This window comes from Salvelinus namaycush, chromosome 21 (genome assembly GCF_016432855.1).
Source record: "Salvelinus namaycush isolate Seneca chromosome 21, SaNama_1.0, whole genome shotgun sequence".
Lineage (NCBI taxonomy): Eukaryota > Metazoa > Chordata > Actinopteri > Salmoniformes > Salmonidae > Salvelinus > Salvelinus namaycush.
The window spans coordinates 12,479,249-12,496,319 of NC_052327.1; the positions used below are offsets into that span (position 1 = coordinate 12,479,249).

A 17,071-nucleotide genomic window follows, 5' to 3' on the forward strand; every position below is an offset into this window, starting at 1 on the left:
GAGCCCAGATCCATACTCCAAACCAGTAGGTGGCGACAATGCAAATACTTTTGCTAAGAAAAAGCCAACAAACTGAAGACAGATCCCCCCAATGTTCCTAAATGGTCTTTGTTTTGGGTGCATTGATCGCCCTCATTCGGTGCATTTGCTGAAAAGGGAATTGTAAACATATGTATAACAGGTATGTCTCTACACAACATCTTTTATTAGTTACGCTAGCACGTTTATATACCCTCCTCGCAATTTTCCAGAAAGCTTTTTTTAGTATAGTAGACTGTGTAGCTAGAATGAATGTTGGTTGTCCGTAGCCCTTCCTACCACCAGACGTCTTTGTGGTGCTATGATAACAATCCGTTTGCCAAATCTAAAGACCTACAGCTTGTCAATACTCCTACTGTGGTAACTTACAGCGTAAAGGCATATCATTGTAGCTAACAGCAACATGAATATTAATTTATTTAAGTAAATCCTCGTAAAGATGGAAGAAAAGCAGTATACGTCACTGACGGTTCCTACGGATTATCTCCAACAGTGGTGAGTTGTCCTCCAAATGCATTGGTGTTGGAGGGTTTGCTTAAAATAAAATTGTTGTGGAGTGTCAGTACAGTCTATATCAAAATAAATATATTAAATAAATAACTGACAAAACAGTTACTATTGTCGAGGCCTACACTAGGCTATGCTTAATTGTCATCACAAACACATTCAGAAAAAGCATGTTTCCTATTGCAACACTACTTTTAAAATGAAAAAGCAATAATGGTCCTGTATAGACTGACAAGACAGGCGGGAATTCAGAAAAACAGACCGACAAACAAAGACATCTCTACATGGTACATGATCAAATGCAAGAGTTGCAAAGAAAAAACGGTCATTGGAAGTGTATATGCAAAGTTACTCTGTTGATGCAGAGTATGAGGCAACGTGTCATTGATAGGCCATTGAGATTTAACTAAAGTAATTCTAGACCTTAAAAAATATGCTTCATTAAAACATCCATATCAAATGATTGGGCCATAAGTAGTTTTTTTCTGACCAGGAAACGACATGTCAAACCAATGTGTGTGTGAAACATGTATTCTTTGAAGGCCGCTATCATTGATGTAAACTCATTCTGAGATCCTAGGAGCCTGAACAATTCCTCTATGGGCCCTCCCATCGTTGGTGCGTCATTTGTTTGTCATCAGTTTCGTCTCATCTCGGGACAAATCCCATGAAAACAAGAAGATAGTGTCACCCCAGTCTGCCTCTTGTCCTGTTGTCTTCTCGACCTGTAGGTACCAGTCCACCCAGCAGCACCCCCAAGCTCAACATGTGATGCAGTACCATAACACAGGTCATATGGGCCATTACATGGAGGGATCCAGAGAGGACCGGGTCATGACAGAGCTGTCGGTCCACCAGGAGCTCCCAGTCCACCAAGAGCTGGACTTCCATCATGACTTCCTCGGCCATCAAGAGCCAATTGTCCAACATCATCAGCCTGTGGATACATCACAAGGTATGTGATTACTGCCCCTCCCCCTACTTAGCCATGCAATCTACCATGTTTGCTTGGTAAATATTTGTACAGCTCGATTTGCCACTCTGTGCTCTCTTTCCTCCACATACCGTAAACACATTTTCCCCAGTCCCCATCTCCCTGGTATTAACATGAATTCACCCATCCTTGTGCAGTGCTGTTCCTGTAATCAATTGGTCAATCATTTCAATTATATTTGTCTAGCACCATTCACTCAGTGGGAATGTTTGCGATCACTGATCTAGAAATCACCTTGCTTCCCAGATAGGCACTCATTATGTGATCAAGATAAGTGATTCTGCACCTCGCCTCAATCAGATTCCCCTCAAACGTGTTCATTTTCTTTCTTTTAGCTCCAATGCCAGGGAAGAGAAAGAGAGGTAGGCCTCCCAAACAGAAGCCGGGGGAGGGCCAACCGCAGGAGGAACACGATCAGGCAGAAGCTCTGAAGAAAGCCAAAAGGACCCTTAACCGCTTCAATGGCATGTCAGTGGATGAGGTCATGGCCAAAACCCTGCCAGACATTATTGACCACAACCTCGACATTTTGATAGTGAGTTTTAACGTCATTCAATGAGTGAGATTTTCGGAGTGGGAATGTCGAGTAGGACTTTTGATGTGAAGTTTGGCTACATTTAGTTTTATCTGTCCCCTAATGATAGCCCATGGATCAAACGCAAATGCTAATTAGATTAAAGCTATGAATTATGTGTAAATCTCAAAAATTACTTATTTAAAAAAAATCTCTAGCATGTTGCAATAATAAGGTATTGTATTATCCCTTTCTCAGATTGGTATCAATCCAGGACTATTGTCAGCCTACAAGGGACGACATTACCCAAACCCAGGAAATCATTTTTGTACGTTTCACTCAGTATTCTTTTTTTCACTTCTATTTCCATATATCCAGAATACTGTAATATGACATTCTGACTGCTTGATCAGGGTCATGTTTATTGGGGCACACCGTAGCAAAACGGTGTGCAACGGAAAACAAAAGCTAGCTGTTCTTGTTGGACAAGTTCAGATAGTACCTCCCTGCTTAACTCATTTGAGACAGCTTTCTTCCGTTTCGTGCCTAGTGAGCACGATGATGAAAGTGATTGAGCTTGTTCTTGTTTCGGAACTTAGGGAAATGCCTGTTCCTCTCTGGTCTCACTGATGAGCAACTCAACCACATGCACGATCAAAACCTACCAGAGAAGTATGGCATTGGCTTTACCAACATGGTGGAGAGGACAACGCCAGGAAGCAAAGACCTCTCAAGGTGTCAAACCCTTTTTTTTTATTTTTTTTTTTATGTATAGTAATTGTCAAATGTATGTTATTAAACGTGCCATCACAGTAATAATATTTATAGTAATAAAACTAACTTGCATGATGTGTTTTCTCTTTTAGTTTAGAATTGTCATCATGGTTAATTGGCTGTTCATTGTCTAGGCTAACTGTTGCTATTTCTACAGCAAAGAGTTTCGTGAAGGAGGCCATCAATTGGTAGAGAAGCTGAAGAAATACAAGCCACTAATTGCAGCTTTCAATGGAAAATGTGAGAACATTTTAGAGGATATCAGTAATTATAATTGTAGTTTTTTTTTAATGCTGTCTTTTACACTTAACTTACTATTAAAAATGATATTCATTGCATTGCTCTTCTTTGGCAGGTATTTACGAAATTTTCAGCAAAGAGATCTTTGGCGTGAAGGCAAAGAAACTCGAGTTCGGCTTACAGCCGTACACAATCCCAGAAACCAAAACGGTAAGTAGTTTTACCAAAATAGAAAGAAGTCGCAAATGTTTGTATCTTGATGTTTGTAGCCATTCTCTGATTGGCTGTTCCTCTAATTGGCTGTTCCTACTGTTGTTTTGGGGTCTGTTCAAGAGGGTGCAGTGTTCTAGAATATTCGGATAGAAATGTATTGTGTGTAGATCAAGTTTAGTGTTTGTGAGTCATGTCGGCTCTACACATTACATTCCTACCTGCAATGTTGCAAACGTTTTCACTCATTAAATACACCCCAGGTGTGCTACTTGATGCCCTCGTCAAGCCCCCGCTGTGCCCAGTTCCCCCGCGCTCAGGACAAGGTTCACTTCTACATCAAGCTGAAGGAGCTACGGGACAAGATCAAGGGTGTGGCCCCAGTCGCCCGTGAGGTGCAAGAGACAGAGTACCACTTCGACTTGGGACTTGCCAAAGGTAACTGAATTAGTCTCCCTTTGCCACACTTCAAAGTCTCGTTCATTTGGCTATTTCAGAACGAACGTGTGAAAGCCGGATACTGAATCTCTTATACACTGCATCAGAAAGTATTCAAACCCTTTGATTTATTCCACATTTTTGTTGTTACAGGCAGTATTCAAAATGGATTACATATATACAGTACCAGTCAAAAGTTTGGACACACCTACTCATTCCAGGGTTTTTCTTTAGATTGACTATTTTCTACATTGTATAATAATAGTGAAGACATCAAAACTATGAAATAACACATATGGAATCATGTAGTAACCAAAAAAGTGTTAGACAAATTAAAATATAGCCACCCTTTGCCTTGATGACAGCTTTGCACACTCTTGGCATTCTCAACCAGCTTCACCTGGAATGCTTTTCCAACAGTCTTGAAGGAGTTCCCACATATGCTGAGCACTTGTTGGCTGCTTTTCCTTCACTTTGAAGTCCAACTCATCTCAAACCATCTCAATTGGGTTTCGGTCGGGTGATTGTGGAGGCCAGGTCATTTGATGCAGCACTCCATCACTCTCATTGGTCAAATAGCCCTTACACAGCCTGGAGGTGAGTTGCGTCACTGTCCTGTTGAAAAACAAAAGATTGTCCCACTAAGCGCAAACCAGATGGAATGGCGTATCGCTGCAGAATGCTGTTGTAGCCATGCTGGTTAAGTGTACCTTGAATTCTAAATAAATCACCAACAGTGTTACCAGCAAAACACCATCACACCTCTTCCTCCATGCTTCACGGTGGGAACCACAAATGCGGAGATCATCCGTTAATCTACTCTGCGTCTCAAAGACACAGCGGTTGGAACCAAAAATCTAAAATTTGGACTCATCAGACCAAAGGACAGATTTCCACTGGTCTAATGTCCATTGCTCGTGTTTCTTGACCCAAGCTAGTCTCTTCTTATTATTGGTGTCCTTTAGTAGTGGTTTCTTTGAAGCAATTCGACCATGAAGGCCTGATTTACGCAGTCTCCTCTGAACAATTGATGTTGAGATGGTGTCTGTTCCTTGAACTCTGAAGCATTTATTTGGGCTGCAATCTGAAGTGCAGTTAACTCTAATAAACTTATCCTCTGCAGCAGAAGTAACTCTGGGTCACTTGTAGAAACTTTCAAAGTTCTTGACATTTTCTGGATTGACTGACCTTCATGTCTTACAGTAATGATGGACTGTCGTTTCTCTTTGCTTATTTGAGCTGTTCTTGCCATAATATGGACTTGGTATTTTATCAAATAGGGCTATCTTCTGTATACCACCCCTACCTTGTCACAACACAACTGATTGGCTCAAATGCATTAAGAAGGAAAAAATTCCACAAATTAACTTTTAACAAGGCACACCTGTTAATTGAAATGCATTCCAGGTGACTACCTCATGAAGCTGGTTGAGAGAATGCCTAGTGTGCAAAGCTGTCATCAAGGCAGAGGGTGGCTACATTGAAGAATCTCATATAAAATACATTGATTTGTTTAACACTTTTTTTTGGTTACTACATGATTCCGTATGTGTTATTTCATAGTTTTGATGTCTTCACTATTATTCTACAATGTAGAAAATAAAGTCAAACCCTGGAATGAGTACAAACTTTTAATTGGTACTGTGTGTGTATATACATTATCTACACACAATACCCCCTAATGACAAAGTGAAAACATGTTTAGACATTTTTATTGAAAACTAAATGCAGACATTTTTTCTTACCGTAAATATTCACACCCCTGAGTCAATACATGTTAGAATCAACTTTGGCAGTCTTTCTGAGTAAGTCTCTTAAGAGCTTTGCACACCTGGATTGTACAATTATTTGCACATTCTTTTAAACATTTCTCAAGCTCTGTCAAGTTGGTTGTTGACCATTGCTAGACAGCCATTTTCAAGTCTTACCATAGATTTTCAAGCAGATTTAAGTCAAAACTGCAACTAAGCCACTCAGGAACATTCAATGCTGTCTTGGTAAGCAACTCCAGTGAATATTTGATCTTGTGTTTTAGGTTATTGTCCTGCTGAAACGTGAATTTGTTTCCCAGTGTCTGTTGGAAATCCGACTGGACCAGGTTTTCCTCTAGGATTTTGCCTGTGCTTTCCTCCATTCCGTCTCCTTTTTTTTATCCTGAAAAACTCCCCAGTCCTTGCCGATGACAAGCATACCCATAACATGATGCACCCACCACCATGCTTGAAGATATGAAGAGTGGTAGTCAGTGATGTGTTGTGTTGGATATGCCCCAACAGTTTAACAGTTTAGTAATATCGAACAATTCACAACAACACACACGTCTAAAGTAAAAGAATGGAGTTAAGAAATACATAAATATTAGGACGAGCAATGTCGGAGTGGCATTAACTAAAATACAGTAGAATAGAATACAGTATGTACATATGAAATGAGTCGAGCTTTATGTCAACATTTGACCAGTGATTCTATGTATATAGGGTAGCAGACTCTAAGGTGCAGGGTTGAGTAGCCGGGTGGTAGACGGCTATTTAACAATCTGATGGCTTTGAGATAGAAGCTGTTTTTCAGACTCTCGGTCCCAGCTTTGATGTACCTGTACTGACCTCGCCATCTGTATGGTAGCGGGGTGAACAGGCCGTGGATCGTGTGGTTGATGTCCTTGATGATCTTTTTGGCCTTCCTGTGACATCAGGTGCTGTAGGTGTCTTGGAGGGCAGGCAGTGTGCCCCCGGTGATGCGTTTGGCAGACTGCACCACCCTCTGGAGAGCCCTGCGGTTGAGGTCAGCGCAGTTGCCGTACTAGGTGGTGATATAGCCCAACAGGATGCTCTCAATTGTTAATCTGTAAAAGTTTGAGGGTCTTAGCGGCCAAGCCAAATTTCTTCAGCCTCCTGAGGTTGAAGATGTGCTGTTGCGCCTTCTTTACCACACTGTCTGTGTGGGTGGACCATTTCAGATTATCGAGGATGTGTATGCAGAGGAACTTGAAGCTTTTCACCTTCTCCACTGAGGTCCCGTCGATGTGGATAGGGGGGGTGCTCCCTCTGCTGTTTCTTGAAGTCCACGATCATCTTCTTTCTTTTTGTTGAGAGAGGTTATTTTCCTGGCACCACTCCGCCAGGGCCCTCACCTCCTCCCTGTAGGCTGTCTCGTCATTGTTGGTAATCAGGCCTACTACTGTTGTGTCGTCTGCAAACTTGATGATTGAGTTGGAGGCATGCGTGGCCACGCAGTCATGGGTGAACAGGGAGTACAGGAGGGGGCTGAGCACACACCCTTGTGGGGCCCGTGTGTTGAGGATCAGCAAAGTGGAGGTGTTGTTTCCTAGCTTCACCACCTGGGGGCGGCGTGTCAGGAAGTCCAGGACCCAGTTGCACAGGGCGGGGTACAGACCCAGGGCCCTGAGCTTAATGAGCTTGGAGGGTACTATGGTGTTGAATGATGAGCAATGGTCAATGAACAGGATTCTTACATAGGTATTACTCTTATCCACATGGGATAGGGAGGTGTGCAGTGCAATGGCAATTGCATCGTCTGTAGATCTATTGGGGCTGTATGCAAATAGAAGTTGGTCTAGGGTGTAAGGTAGAGGTGACATGATCCTTAACTAGCCTCTCAAAGCACTTCATGATGACAGAAGTGAGTGCTACGGGGCAATATTCATTTAGTTCAGTTACCTTTGCTTTCTTGGGTACTGGAACAATGGTGGCCATATTGAAGCAAGTTGGGACAGCAGACTGGGATAGGGTGAGATTGAATATGTCCGTAAACACTCCAGCCAGCTGGTCTGTGCTGTCTCTGAGGACGCTGCTAGGGATGCTGTCTGGGCTGGCAGCCTTGCGAGGGTTAACACATTTAAATGTCTTACTCATGTCGGCCTGGGAGAATGAGAGCCCGCAGTCCTTGGGAGCGGTCCGCGTCGGTGGCACTGTGTTATCCTCAAAGCGGGCGAAGGAGATGTTTAGCTTGTCCGGGAGCAAGACGTCAGTGTCCGCGACGTGGCTGATGTTCGCTCTGTAATCCGTGATTGTCTGTAGACCCTGCCACATACGTCTTGTGTTTGAGCTGTTGAATTGCGACTCCACTTTGTCTCTGTACTGACGTTTTGCCTGTTTAATTGTTTTACGGAGGGAATAACTACACTGTTTTTATTCAACCATATTGACTTGCCAAGTTAAATAAAGATAAAATAAATTCCCAGTCACCTTGCCATGGTTAAATGCAGTGGTTTGCGCTTTCAGTTTTGCGTGAATGCAGCCATCTATCCACGGTTTCTGGTTTGGGTAGGTTTTAATAGTCACAGTGAGAACAACATCTGCTATACATGTGTCAGTGTTTGCATCGATGTTATTCTCTGAACATATCCCAGTCCGCGTGATCAAAACAATCTTGAAGCATGGATTCTGATTGTTCAGACCAGCGTTGAATAGACCTTAGCACGGGCACTTCCTGTGAGTTTCTGCCTATAGGAAGGGAGGAGCAAAATGGATTCAACTCTCAGTTATTTATTCCTGTCTGCGCAATGTACTGAGAACCCAGCTGCCTGTATGGATGGGGACAGTATATCCGGAGAGAGCCATGATTCCGTGAGAGTATGTTACAGTCCCTGATGTCTCTCTGGATGGAGGTCCTCGCCCTGAGCTCGTCTACTTTATTGTCCAGAGGCTGAAGATTAGCGAGTAATATACTCTGAAGCGGTGGATGGTGTGCACGTCTCCTGAGTCTGACTAGAAGTCCACTCCGAATACCTCTTCTCCGCCGGCGGCATCTTGGAGCAGCCTCTGGGATAAGTTAAATTACCCTGGGGGGGTACGAACAAAGGATCCAATTCGGGAAAGTCGTCGTCTTTGTTGTATTGCTGGGGAGTTACCGCCGCTCTGATATCCAAAAGTTCTTTCCGGCTGTATGTAACAACACAAACTTCTTGGGCTAATAATGTCAGAAATAACACACAAAAATCTTGTCATCAAGTCAGTTAAGGACAAATTCTTATTTACAATGAAGGCCTACCCCCCTGGCCAAACCCTCCCCTAACCCGGATGACGCTGGGCCTATTGTGTGCTGCCCTATGGGACTCCCGATCACGGCTGGTTGTGACACAGCCTGGGAACAAACCAGGGTATGTAGTGACGCCTCTTAGACCGCTGCGCCACTCGGGAGGCCCCTTTTCACTCTGTAATTTAGGTTAGTATTGTGGAGTAACTACAATGTTGTTGATCCATCTTCAGTTTTCTCCTATCACAGCCATTAAATTCTGTAACTGTTTTAAAGTCACCATTGGCCTCGTTGTAAATTTCCCTAATCGGTTACCTTCCTTTCCGGCAACTTAAGAAGGACGCCTGTATCTTTGTAGTGACTGGGTGTATTGATACACCATCCAAAGTGTAATTAATAACTTCACCATGCTCAAAGGGATATTCAATTTCTGCTTTTTTTCCCCCTTTACCATCTACCAATAGGTGCCCTTCTTTGCGAGGTATTGGAAACCTCCCTGGTCTGTGTTTTGAAATTCGCTGCTTGACTGTGAGGGGTACAGAGATGAGGTAGTCAATTAAGTCATGTTAAACACTATTATTGCACACAGAGTGAGTCCATGCAACTTATGTGACTTGTTAAGCCAATTTTTACTCCTGAATGTATTTAGGCTTGCCATAAAAGGGGTTGAATACTTATGGACTCGAGACATATAATCTATTCATTTTTTAAATTAATTTGTAAAAAAAAAATTTAAAACATAATTCCACTGACATTATGGGGTATTGTGTGTAGGCCAGTGACACAATCTCAATTCAATCCATGTTAAATTCAGGCTGTAACACAATAAAATGTGGGAAAAGTCAAGGGTTGTGAATACTTTCTGAAGGCACTATATACACTGAATATAATGTCATTGATAAGTAGGGTGTCCAATCAAAGACACATTTTGAACAATGGGTAACATATGTTAATTGTGTAGATAACCCTCAAAGAAAACCAATGGTCCAAACATCAGGTCTCTGTCATAAACGGTTCAAAAGTTGTTGGAGTGTTTACCCTTGTAATATGGTCAGAATTAGGGTGACTAAATCCATGGCAGTGGAAAAAGTGTTAAAAATAAAATCTGGAAAGTTGCATCGCGTCAGCTACGCTTGATTCTGTGCAAGAATTAAAGGCGACTGGCTACCTGACAGGCTCACTTTCCCGTTGAACTCATGTTTCTTCTTGAATCTGCAGGACATAAAACAATATAGAGGTAGGATTTTGAGACATGACATGTAGTATTTTCATATTTTAGTACACATTATTCATATTAATTTTGAAATTCCTGTTCTTTTTCAAGGAATTCTCACAAAAACAAGCATATCTTTGTGACATGTCAACGGAGCATTGAACGTATACCAAGCTTATTTTCAAAAGCCTTTTACATTAATTCAGCTCATGTCATGCTAATTTTACTTTTTGCGACCCACGGAAACAATTTAAGACAACGACCACAAATTGTAAAATCCTCAAAAGTTATGAAAAACCTGCATGGCTATGTCAGAGCTCGGTACTTATTATCGGATCTATTATCTTACGAAGTCCAACTTTTTAGATATTATGTTAATTATATGTTAGAGAAAGATCCCACTGAACGATTCAGAACATGAATAATCATTTGTCTTGCTAAAATGTATTTTATAACATAAGGAAGTGAAATTTCATCACCAAAGCACGTTTTCACCCACTCTGGGCACAGTGGGTAGACACCCTAGCATAATGAATATGACTGATATGATAATAATCATACCCTTCATGTTACGCAAATTATATTCAATCATTTGGTGTACATGCAAAGGATAAATTAATGTCATTTGTTTGTCAAGGCAGTTCAAGTGTTGAAGATGAGTAACCTTGTATTTCTGGATCACTGCGCTACAGAGGATGCTAAGAGGATGGCCATCAAGGAAGAGCAGGTGGATCCTGAGTACGAGAACTGCGGTGGGGCGCGCCAGGATGCAAAGCAAAGCACCAGCTACTGCAACATTTCCTCCACCAAAGAGACAGGTGAGAGTAGGTTTCTGAAGACCAGAGTGCTTGTGTTTTGTACTTTCGTTAGTTAACCCGGGCCATCTAAAGCTGATCGAAAAGTAGACCCGAAAGATGAGACAAGTTAGCATCACTAGTCATACAGGTTTTAAGTTTGTTAATCTAAATTGACATTGTTAATCTAAAATGACATATGTAATTAATATTATTCTATTTGTTTTTTTGCTTCTTTCAGGAATGCCCAGTAAGGACCAAGCTACAGCAATGAGCCACATGCCATACGACCAGTGGATGACACAGTCGTTTGCGGACCAGATACCGGACATTAGCTGTAACAGTAGCAATGTACCTCAACCTCAGTTGGGAGCAGAAACCTTTTGAAGAAGGTCCCACAAGAAGAGTCATTGGGTCATACCGTTTCTGAGGCATCATAATGCATGCGTTACACTAGAAGGAAGACTGAGGGGAAATGGCCCATCTTGACTGGACTCCCATTTTCAAATCCTCTTTAAAACACAGGCCATTTTTTTCTTAATTTTGTAACTATTTATTGCATTTCATACAGCATGTGTCCAGTGTCTTATTTTTATATTTTTAAAGAATGGAATTTTGTCGTATATCTCACTTGTGTAATTGTGCTCTGGAATTTTCAAGTTCGTTATTACCGAGATATTAAATCAGTTGTAAAACTGACACAGTTACTTTGTGTGATCGCAGAACTTATTGATGTACATTGTTCATGACTCATTAGGGCACACCGTATCAAAACGTATTGCAACGGGAAACGAAAACAAGTGTTTCTTTTGTTGAGATATTCGGATAGTTACCTCCCCGTTTGCTTCCGTTTTTTGTTTAGTGACTTCAACTGCGGAAAGCTTTGAAGAAAACAGAACAACGGGGATGAACTGAAATGTAAAAAAAATAAAAATACCGTACCGTGTGCCCTAATGAACATGCCCCTAATTTTCATCTTCTGGATTCACGGCCACCTTGCCAGCAGGTCTCTCGAGGCCTTTTTGCACACAGACAGTTTCAGTTGCTCAAGATCAGGTGAAGGTAGCCCCAGTTTCCTCCTTGTGACTGATGATTATGGCGTTGTATCATTCATTTTAATACTGACCCATATATTTCACTTCAGCAAAGTAATTGCCAAATAAATGAGACGGACAACTTACAATTTCACATGTGAAAATATTAATGGACCCAGAATTGAATCACGCCTTTCATTAAACAGAAATAAGCATGTCTTACCGTAACCAAAATGTTTGGGTGGAGGTGTTCATAATTTTACATGGATTGTAGCTTTATTTATTTATTAATGTAACTAGGCAAGTCAGTTAAGAACAAATTCTTATTTACAATGATGGCCTACTGGGGAACAGTGGCCTAACTGCCTTGTTCAGGGGCAGAACGACAAATTTTTACCTTGTCAGCTCAGGGATTCGATCCAGCAACCTTTCGGTTACTGGCCCAACGCTCTAACCGCAAGGCTACCTGCAGCTGAGTCAAGCTTTCCTGACACACCTGTGGTCCTCTATAGGAATAAGGACAATTCTTCTGTATACATCATGTCAATCAGTCTATAAAGTGTATGCGAGTGGCTGAATTCTACTCATGGATTATGAGTGTGTTTCAATTTACTTACTGGGTTGTATCTTTTTGAGGACGAAATCTTGCTCCCTGTAACTCAGTCTTGTTTTGAGGCTATACTTTGTTGTGTGATTGAGGATTTATATTGACCGTAAAGAAAATATAGATTATCCCATTCAAACCTAAAAGCCTGGCCGTTTTTCCGACATTCGGCGTAGAGTTTAGGCAGTGTGGTGTGAGAGAAATGTTTGCGGCCAGGGAGCACGTAAATTCAATTGATAAGCCTCTTGAAACCTTCATTTTCGACTGTGCTAATTGGTAGCATGTTCTTAGCAATGCAATGCATAATAGCATTTGTGATGTATTTTCCATGTTTGTGTAACGGATGTGAAATGGCTAGCTAGTTAGCGGTGGTGCGCGCTAATAGCCTTTCAATCGGTGACGTCACTTGCTCTGAGACCTTGAAGTAGTGGTTCCCCTTGCTCTGCAAGCGCCGCGGCTTTTGTGGAGCGATGGGTAACGATGCTTCGTGTGTGACTGTTGTTGATGTGTGCAGAGGGTCCTTGGTTCGCGCCCGGGTCGGGGCGAGGGGACGGACTAAAGTTAAACTGTTACATTTGCTCGTAGGGCATAAACGCTGTCAGTGTTGACTGTTTCGGGCAAACATCCCTAGATTGGCTCGTGCTTGAGGGGCGTTTATCAATACCGTGGCTCAAACTTTCTGCATGTTCCAAAGAGTGATTTTGCTTCAGACGGTGAAAAAGGTTTGTCGTATTACCAGACTTGGTACCTGTCTACGGCACAATTTGCACCGAACATCGCTCTGCTCTTTGTCGGACTTCAAAAAGCCAAACCACTTCCAAATAACTGAAACAGTTTAACCCTTTTTTATCAATAATTTCTTCGTTGGCTGCTCCTTCTCCATGGCTATCACTGCCACTGTTTTCGCCTACACCACTCATTTTTCGTGGTTAATAGTGGCTACTCCATCACTCGAGGTGCTAAGTGGTTTTTAGTGCGCGTATACCTCTTCACGTCCATATTGTCACTTCTCCGCACGTCCCTGCTGCGTCACAGAGGTGAAATGGACCGCTGTTCCTAATTATTCTACATCAACATATCGAACATGTATCTAAACGTTTTTATGTCGTTATTGGGGGAAGTAATTACCTCGACAATTATTGATTTATCGCCCAGCCCTAGCTATCAGTGTCAAAAAGCTATTCAAATTCACAGTAACTTAATAGCCAGTAATTGCTAGTAACTTATCTGCAACTAGCTGCCATTAACTTACTGTACTTTCACTGAACTTTACTGATTACAAGATAGCTTAACATTAGCTGACAACTACAAATCATTCTTTGTGGTGAGTACACTTGAGACTCAGCCTCCCTCACCAGACCTCAACATTTTTGATGAGAGCCAACTGACCTTCCTGTCACACCAACAAGTCAGTGAGCATGACAGGGATCAGCCACAGTAAGTTACTGTGAATTTTACAATAAATCTACTTGCAGCAAGCTGACAGTAATTTATTGAAAAATAAACATGAACTTCCTGGTGACCAACTGCAATTAAGTTACTAGAAAATGCACAGTAACCTCTTAACAGTGCAGCTGTCACGTTCCTGACCTGATTTCCCTTATTTTGTATGTATTTAGTATGGTCAGGGCGTGAGTTGGGGTGGGTTGTCTATGTGTGTTTTCTATGTTGGGTTTTTTGTGTTCGGCCTGGTATGATTCTCAATCAGAAGGCAGCTGTCAATCGTTGTCCCTGATTGAGAATCATACTTAGGCAGCCGGGGTTTCACGTGTGGTTTGCGGGTGTTTGTTCCTGTGTTAGTGTTTTGCCACACGGGACTGTTACAGTATGTTTGTTTGTTGTTTTGTATCGTATATTGTTTTCGTGTTCATTAAATATCATGGAAACTTACAACTCTGCAAATTGGTCCTCCGATCCTTCTCGCCTCTCCTCGTCCGATGAGGAGGACGACTTAGACTACCGTTACAGCAGCTCTTGATTGTCACAGGCTCTTACAAAGCTTGTAGAACTGGGAGTGGACAAATGAGGTGCTCAACCTTCATTACATAACAATAAAACCACTTAAACTGGCACACACTACCACTAACGGTTGCCACAAATACACTATATATACACACAAGTGTTTGGACACCCCTTCAAATTAGTGGATTCGGCTAATTCAGCCACACCCGTTGCTGACAGGTGTATAAAATCGAGCACACAGCCATGCAATCTCCATAGACAAACATTGGCAGAAAAATGGCCTTATTGAAGAGCTCAGTGACTTTCAAAGTGGTACAGTCACAGGATGCCACCTTTCCAACAAGTCAGTTCGTCACATTTCTGCCCTGCTAGAGCTGCCTGTAAGTGCTGTTATTGTGACGTGGAAAAGTCTAGGAGCAACAACGGCTCAGCCGCGAAGTGGTAGGCCACACAATCTCACAGAATGGGACCACCAAGTGCTGAAGCGCGCAGCACGTAAAAATCGTCTGCCCTCATTTGCAACACTCACTACCGAGTTCCAAACTGCTTCAGGAAGCAACGTCAGCACAAGAACTGTTCGTCGGGAGCTTCATGAAATGGGTTTCCATGGCCGAGCAGCCGCACACAAGCCTAAGATCACCATGTGCAATGCCAAGCATCGGCTGGAGGGGTGTAAAGCTGACCGCCATTGAACTCTGGAGCAGTGGAAACACGTTCTCTAGAGTAATGAATCACGCTTCACCGTCTGGCAGTCCAACGGACAAATCTGGGTTTGTCGGATGCCAGGAGAACGCTACCTGCAGCAATGCATAGTGCCAACTGTACATTTTGGTGGAGGAATAATGGTCTGGGGCTGTTTTTCATGGTTCGGGCTTGGCCCCTTAGTTCCAGTGAAGGGAAATCTTGACTGGCCCGCACAGAGCCCTGACCTCAACCCCATCGAACACCTTTGGGATGAATTGGAACACCAACTGCGAGCCAGGCCTAATCGCCCAACATCAGTGCCCGACCTTACTAATGCTCGTGGCTGAATAGAAGCAAGTCCCCACAGCAATGTTCCAACATCTAGTGGAAAGCCTTCCCAGAAGAGTGGAAGCTGTTATAGCAGCAAAGGGGGAACCAACTCCATATTAATGCCCATGATTTTGGAATGAGATGTTCGACGAGTAGGTGACCAAAAGTATAACATATTTTAGAACATGCGCCCAAATATGCTAATAAGCCCCTGTTTATTCTCGCTTCTCTTCCTCGCAAAGAGTATCTCTACTCTAGCGCTCATATTGGATCCCTCGTTTCCGTCTTAACTGCTTACAGGTGAACCATGAAAAATATCGCTGCAGGGCGTAGGTCTTAGGACTCTGTCGAGAGGTTGGGTACTAACCATTGTGTTCCTCACAATGGCCAGTGCTATCCCGTCCCAGGACGAACCTAGCCTGTCACTCAAACCCCCCACGTTCTAGTGCTTGCAGTTCCATGATTGCGGGAAAGATTCCCACCCTCTATGCACCAATTGCTTGGATTAAGAACACGCCGAAGAGGTGCTCAAGGACCCGGAGTCAAGAAAGCAGGTCTGAAAAGGAGGCTTAAATGGGCTTCTATCTCGATAGTCCCTCTTGCCTCCGAGCCAACAGCGATAGCTGAGGCTCAGCTCTTCGCATCAGAGCCCAGTTGGGCCGAGGTCATGGATAGCATAAACTCCCCCCTCCTCACTGTCTGACGACGTAAGAACTGACTTGCCTAGTTAAATAAAGGTTAAATAAAAAGGAAGACGAGGATGACAATGGGATTAATCTTATGGATATCCTTGAGATAGCGCAGGTGATGGGGATGACCCCAGCCTGGAAATGCGCAATAAGGAGGAATCCGGGTTTGGCAACCCTCTCACTGGCAGACCACCTCAGCCTCTCGCGACATGTTACTATCGACACCAGCGCCTCACTCTCTGGGAAGGCGGAACACTTTACTGCCTCCGTTTTTTCAGAGGACTTACAAGCCCTCGGCCAAAGCAAGAGCTTCTAATGAGACCTTTTTCTCTACAGGTTATGGAAAAGATAATAAAACAAAAACACTTTAGTAAATATTACTGTACACAAAAACATTACAGTAAATACTACCGTATACCGTAGCACAGTCCGCAAAAACACTACAGTAAATACTACAGCATACTACAGTCCGCAAAACACTACAGTATACTACAGTCTGCAAAAACACTACATTAAATAGTAAAGTACCCTACAGTGTGCAAAAACACTACAGTAATTGCTACAGTAAAGTCCGCAAAGTAATAGTATATAGTAATCCTACCATAGTATACACTATAGTATTTTTTCATGTGGGTTCCTTCTGCTCTATTGCTTGGCTGCTCTGTCCCAAGGGAGTGATACACGGTAAAAATGGGATGGGGCTGTTGTTCATCTTTTACTGATCGGTGTCGGCTTTGGTTCATTCAACGTAATCTATTCAATTTGTCTGAAATCAAACAACAAATTTGGCAGATCAATGTGATATTTGAATTGAATGAAGGTTTCTAAATATCTTTCAATACCTCAAGCAAGTGCATTGCATAGCAGTGGGGGCAGTGTAGAGGCGGCAGGCGATCAGAAGATGAGGTGTGGTTTATTTGGGGCGTGGCTTTCAAGTTGTTATTTTTAGCCAATAGCCAGAGTGAATGTCATTCCAGGTAATCAGTTCTGTTGTATTCACCATGCAGAACTGTACTGCCAACACGGAATCTGTAATGATACTTGCATAGG

General features: G+C 42.6%; 1 protein-coding gene across 2 annotated transcripts; it reads left to right on the plus strand.

Moving 5' to 3' along the window:
* Window positions 1-73: 73 nt before the first annotated feature.
* On the plus strand, window positions 74-11,898 carry LOC120066620 (G/T mismatch-specific thymine DNA glycosylase-like). 2 transcript variants are annotated; one of them, XM_039018044.1, is made up of 11 exons: window positions 90-181; window positions 464-534; window positions 1,278-1,501; window positions 1,876-2,075; window positions 2,313-2,382; window positions 2,654-2,789; window positions 2,986-3,068; window positions 3,184-3,278; window positions 3,542-3,716; window positions 10,617-10,742; window positions 10,960-11,898. In XM_039018044.1, exons 2-11 carry the CDS (start codon window positions 479-481, stop codon window positions 11,103-11,105), a joined length of 1,311 nt encoding a protein of 436 aa, XP_038873972.1. In that variant the 5' UTR covers window positions 90-181; window positions 464-478; the 3' UTR covers window positions 11,106-11,898. The 2 variants fall into 2 exon arrangements, with proteins under 2 accessions (XP_038873973.1, XP_038873972.1); XM_039018045.1 differs by lacking the exon at window positions 464-534 and having other exon boundaries at window positions 74-181.
* Window positions 11,899-17,071: the final 5,173 nt, after the last annotated feature.

Bases quoted from the DNA above. Each gene is read 5' to 3' on its own strand.
- LOC120066620 (XM_039018044.1), top strand. From the start codon at position 479: ATGGAAGAAAAGCAGTATACGTCACTGACGGTTCCTACGGATTATCTC. The intron at 2,383-2,653 runs GTACGTTTCACT...TTCGGAACTTAG, and splicing joins AAACCCAGGAAATCATTTTT to GGAAATGCCTGTTCCTCTCT. The intron at 10,743-10,959 runs GTGAGAGTAGGT...TGCTTCTTTCAG, and splicing joins TTCCTCCACCAAAGAGACAG to GAATGCCCAGTAAGGACCAA.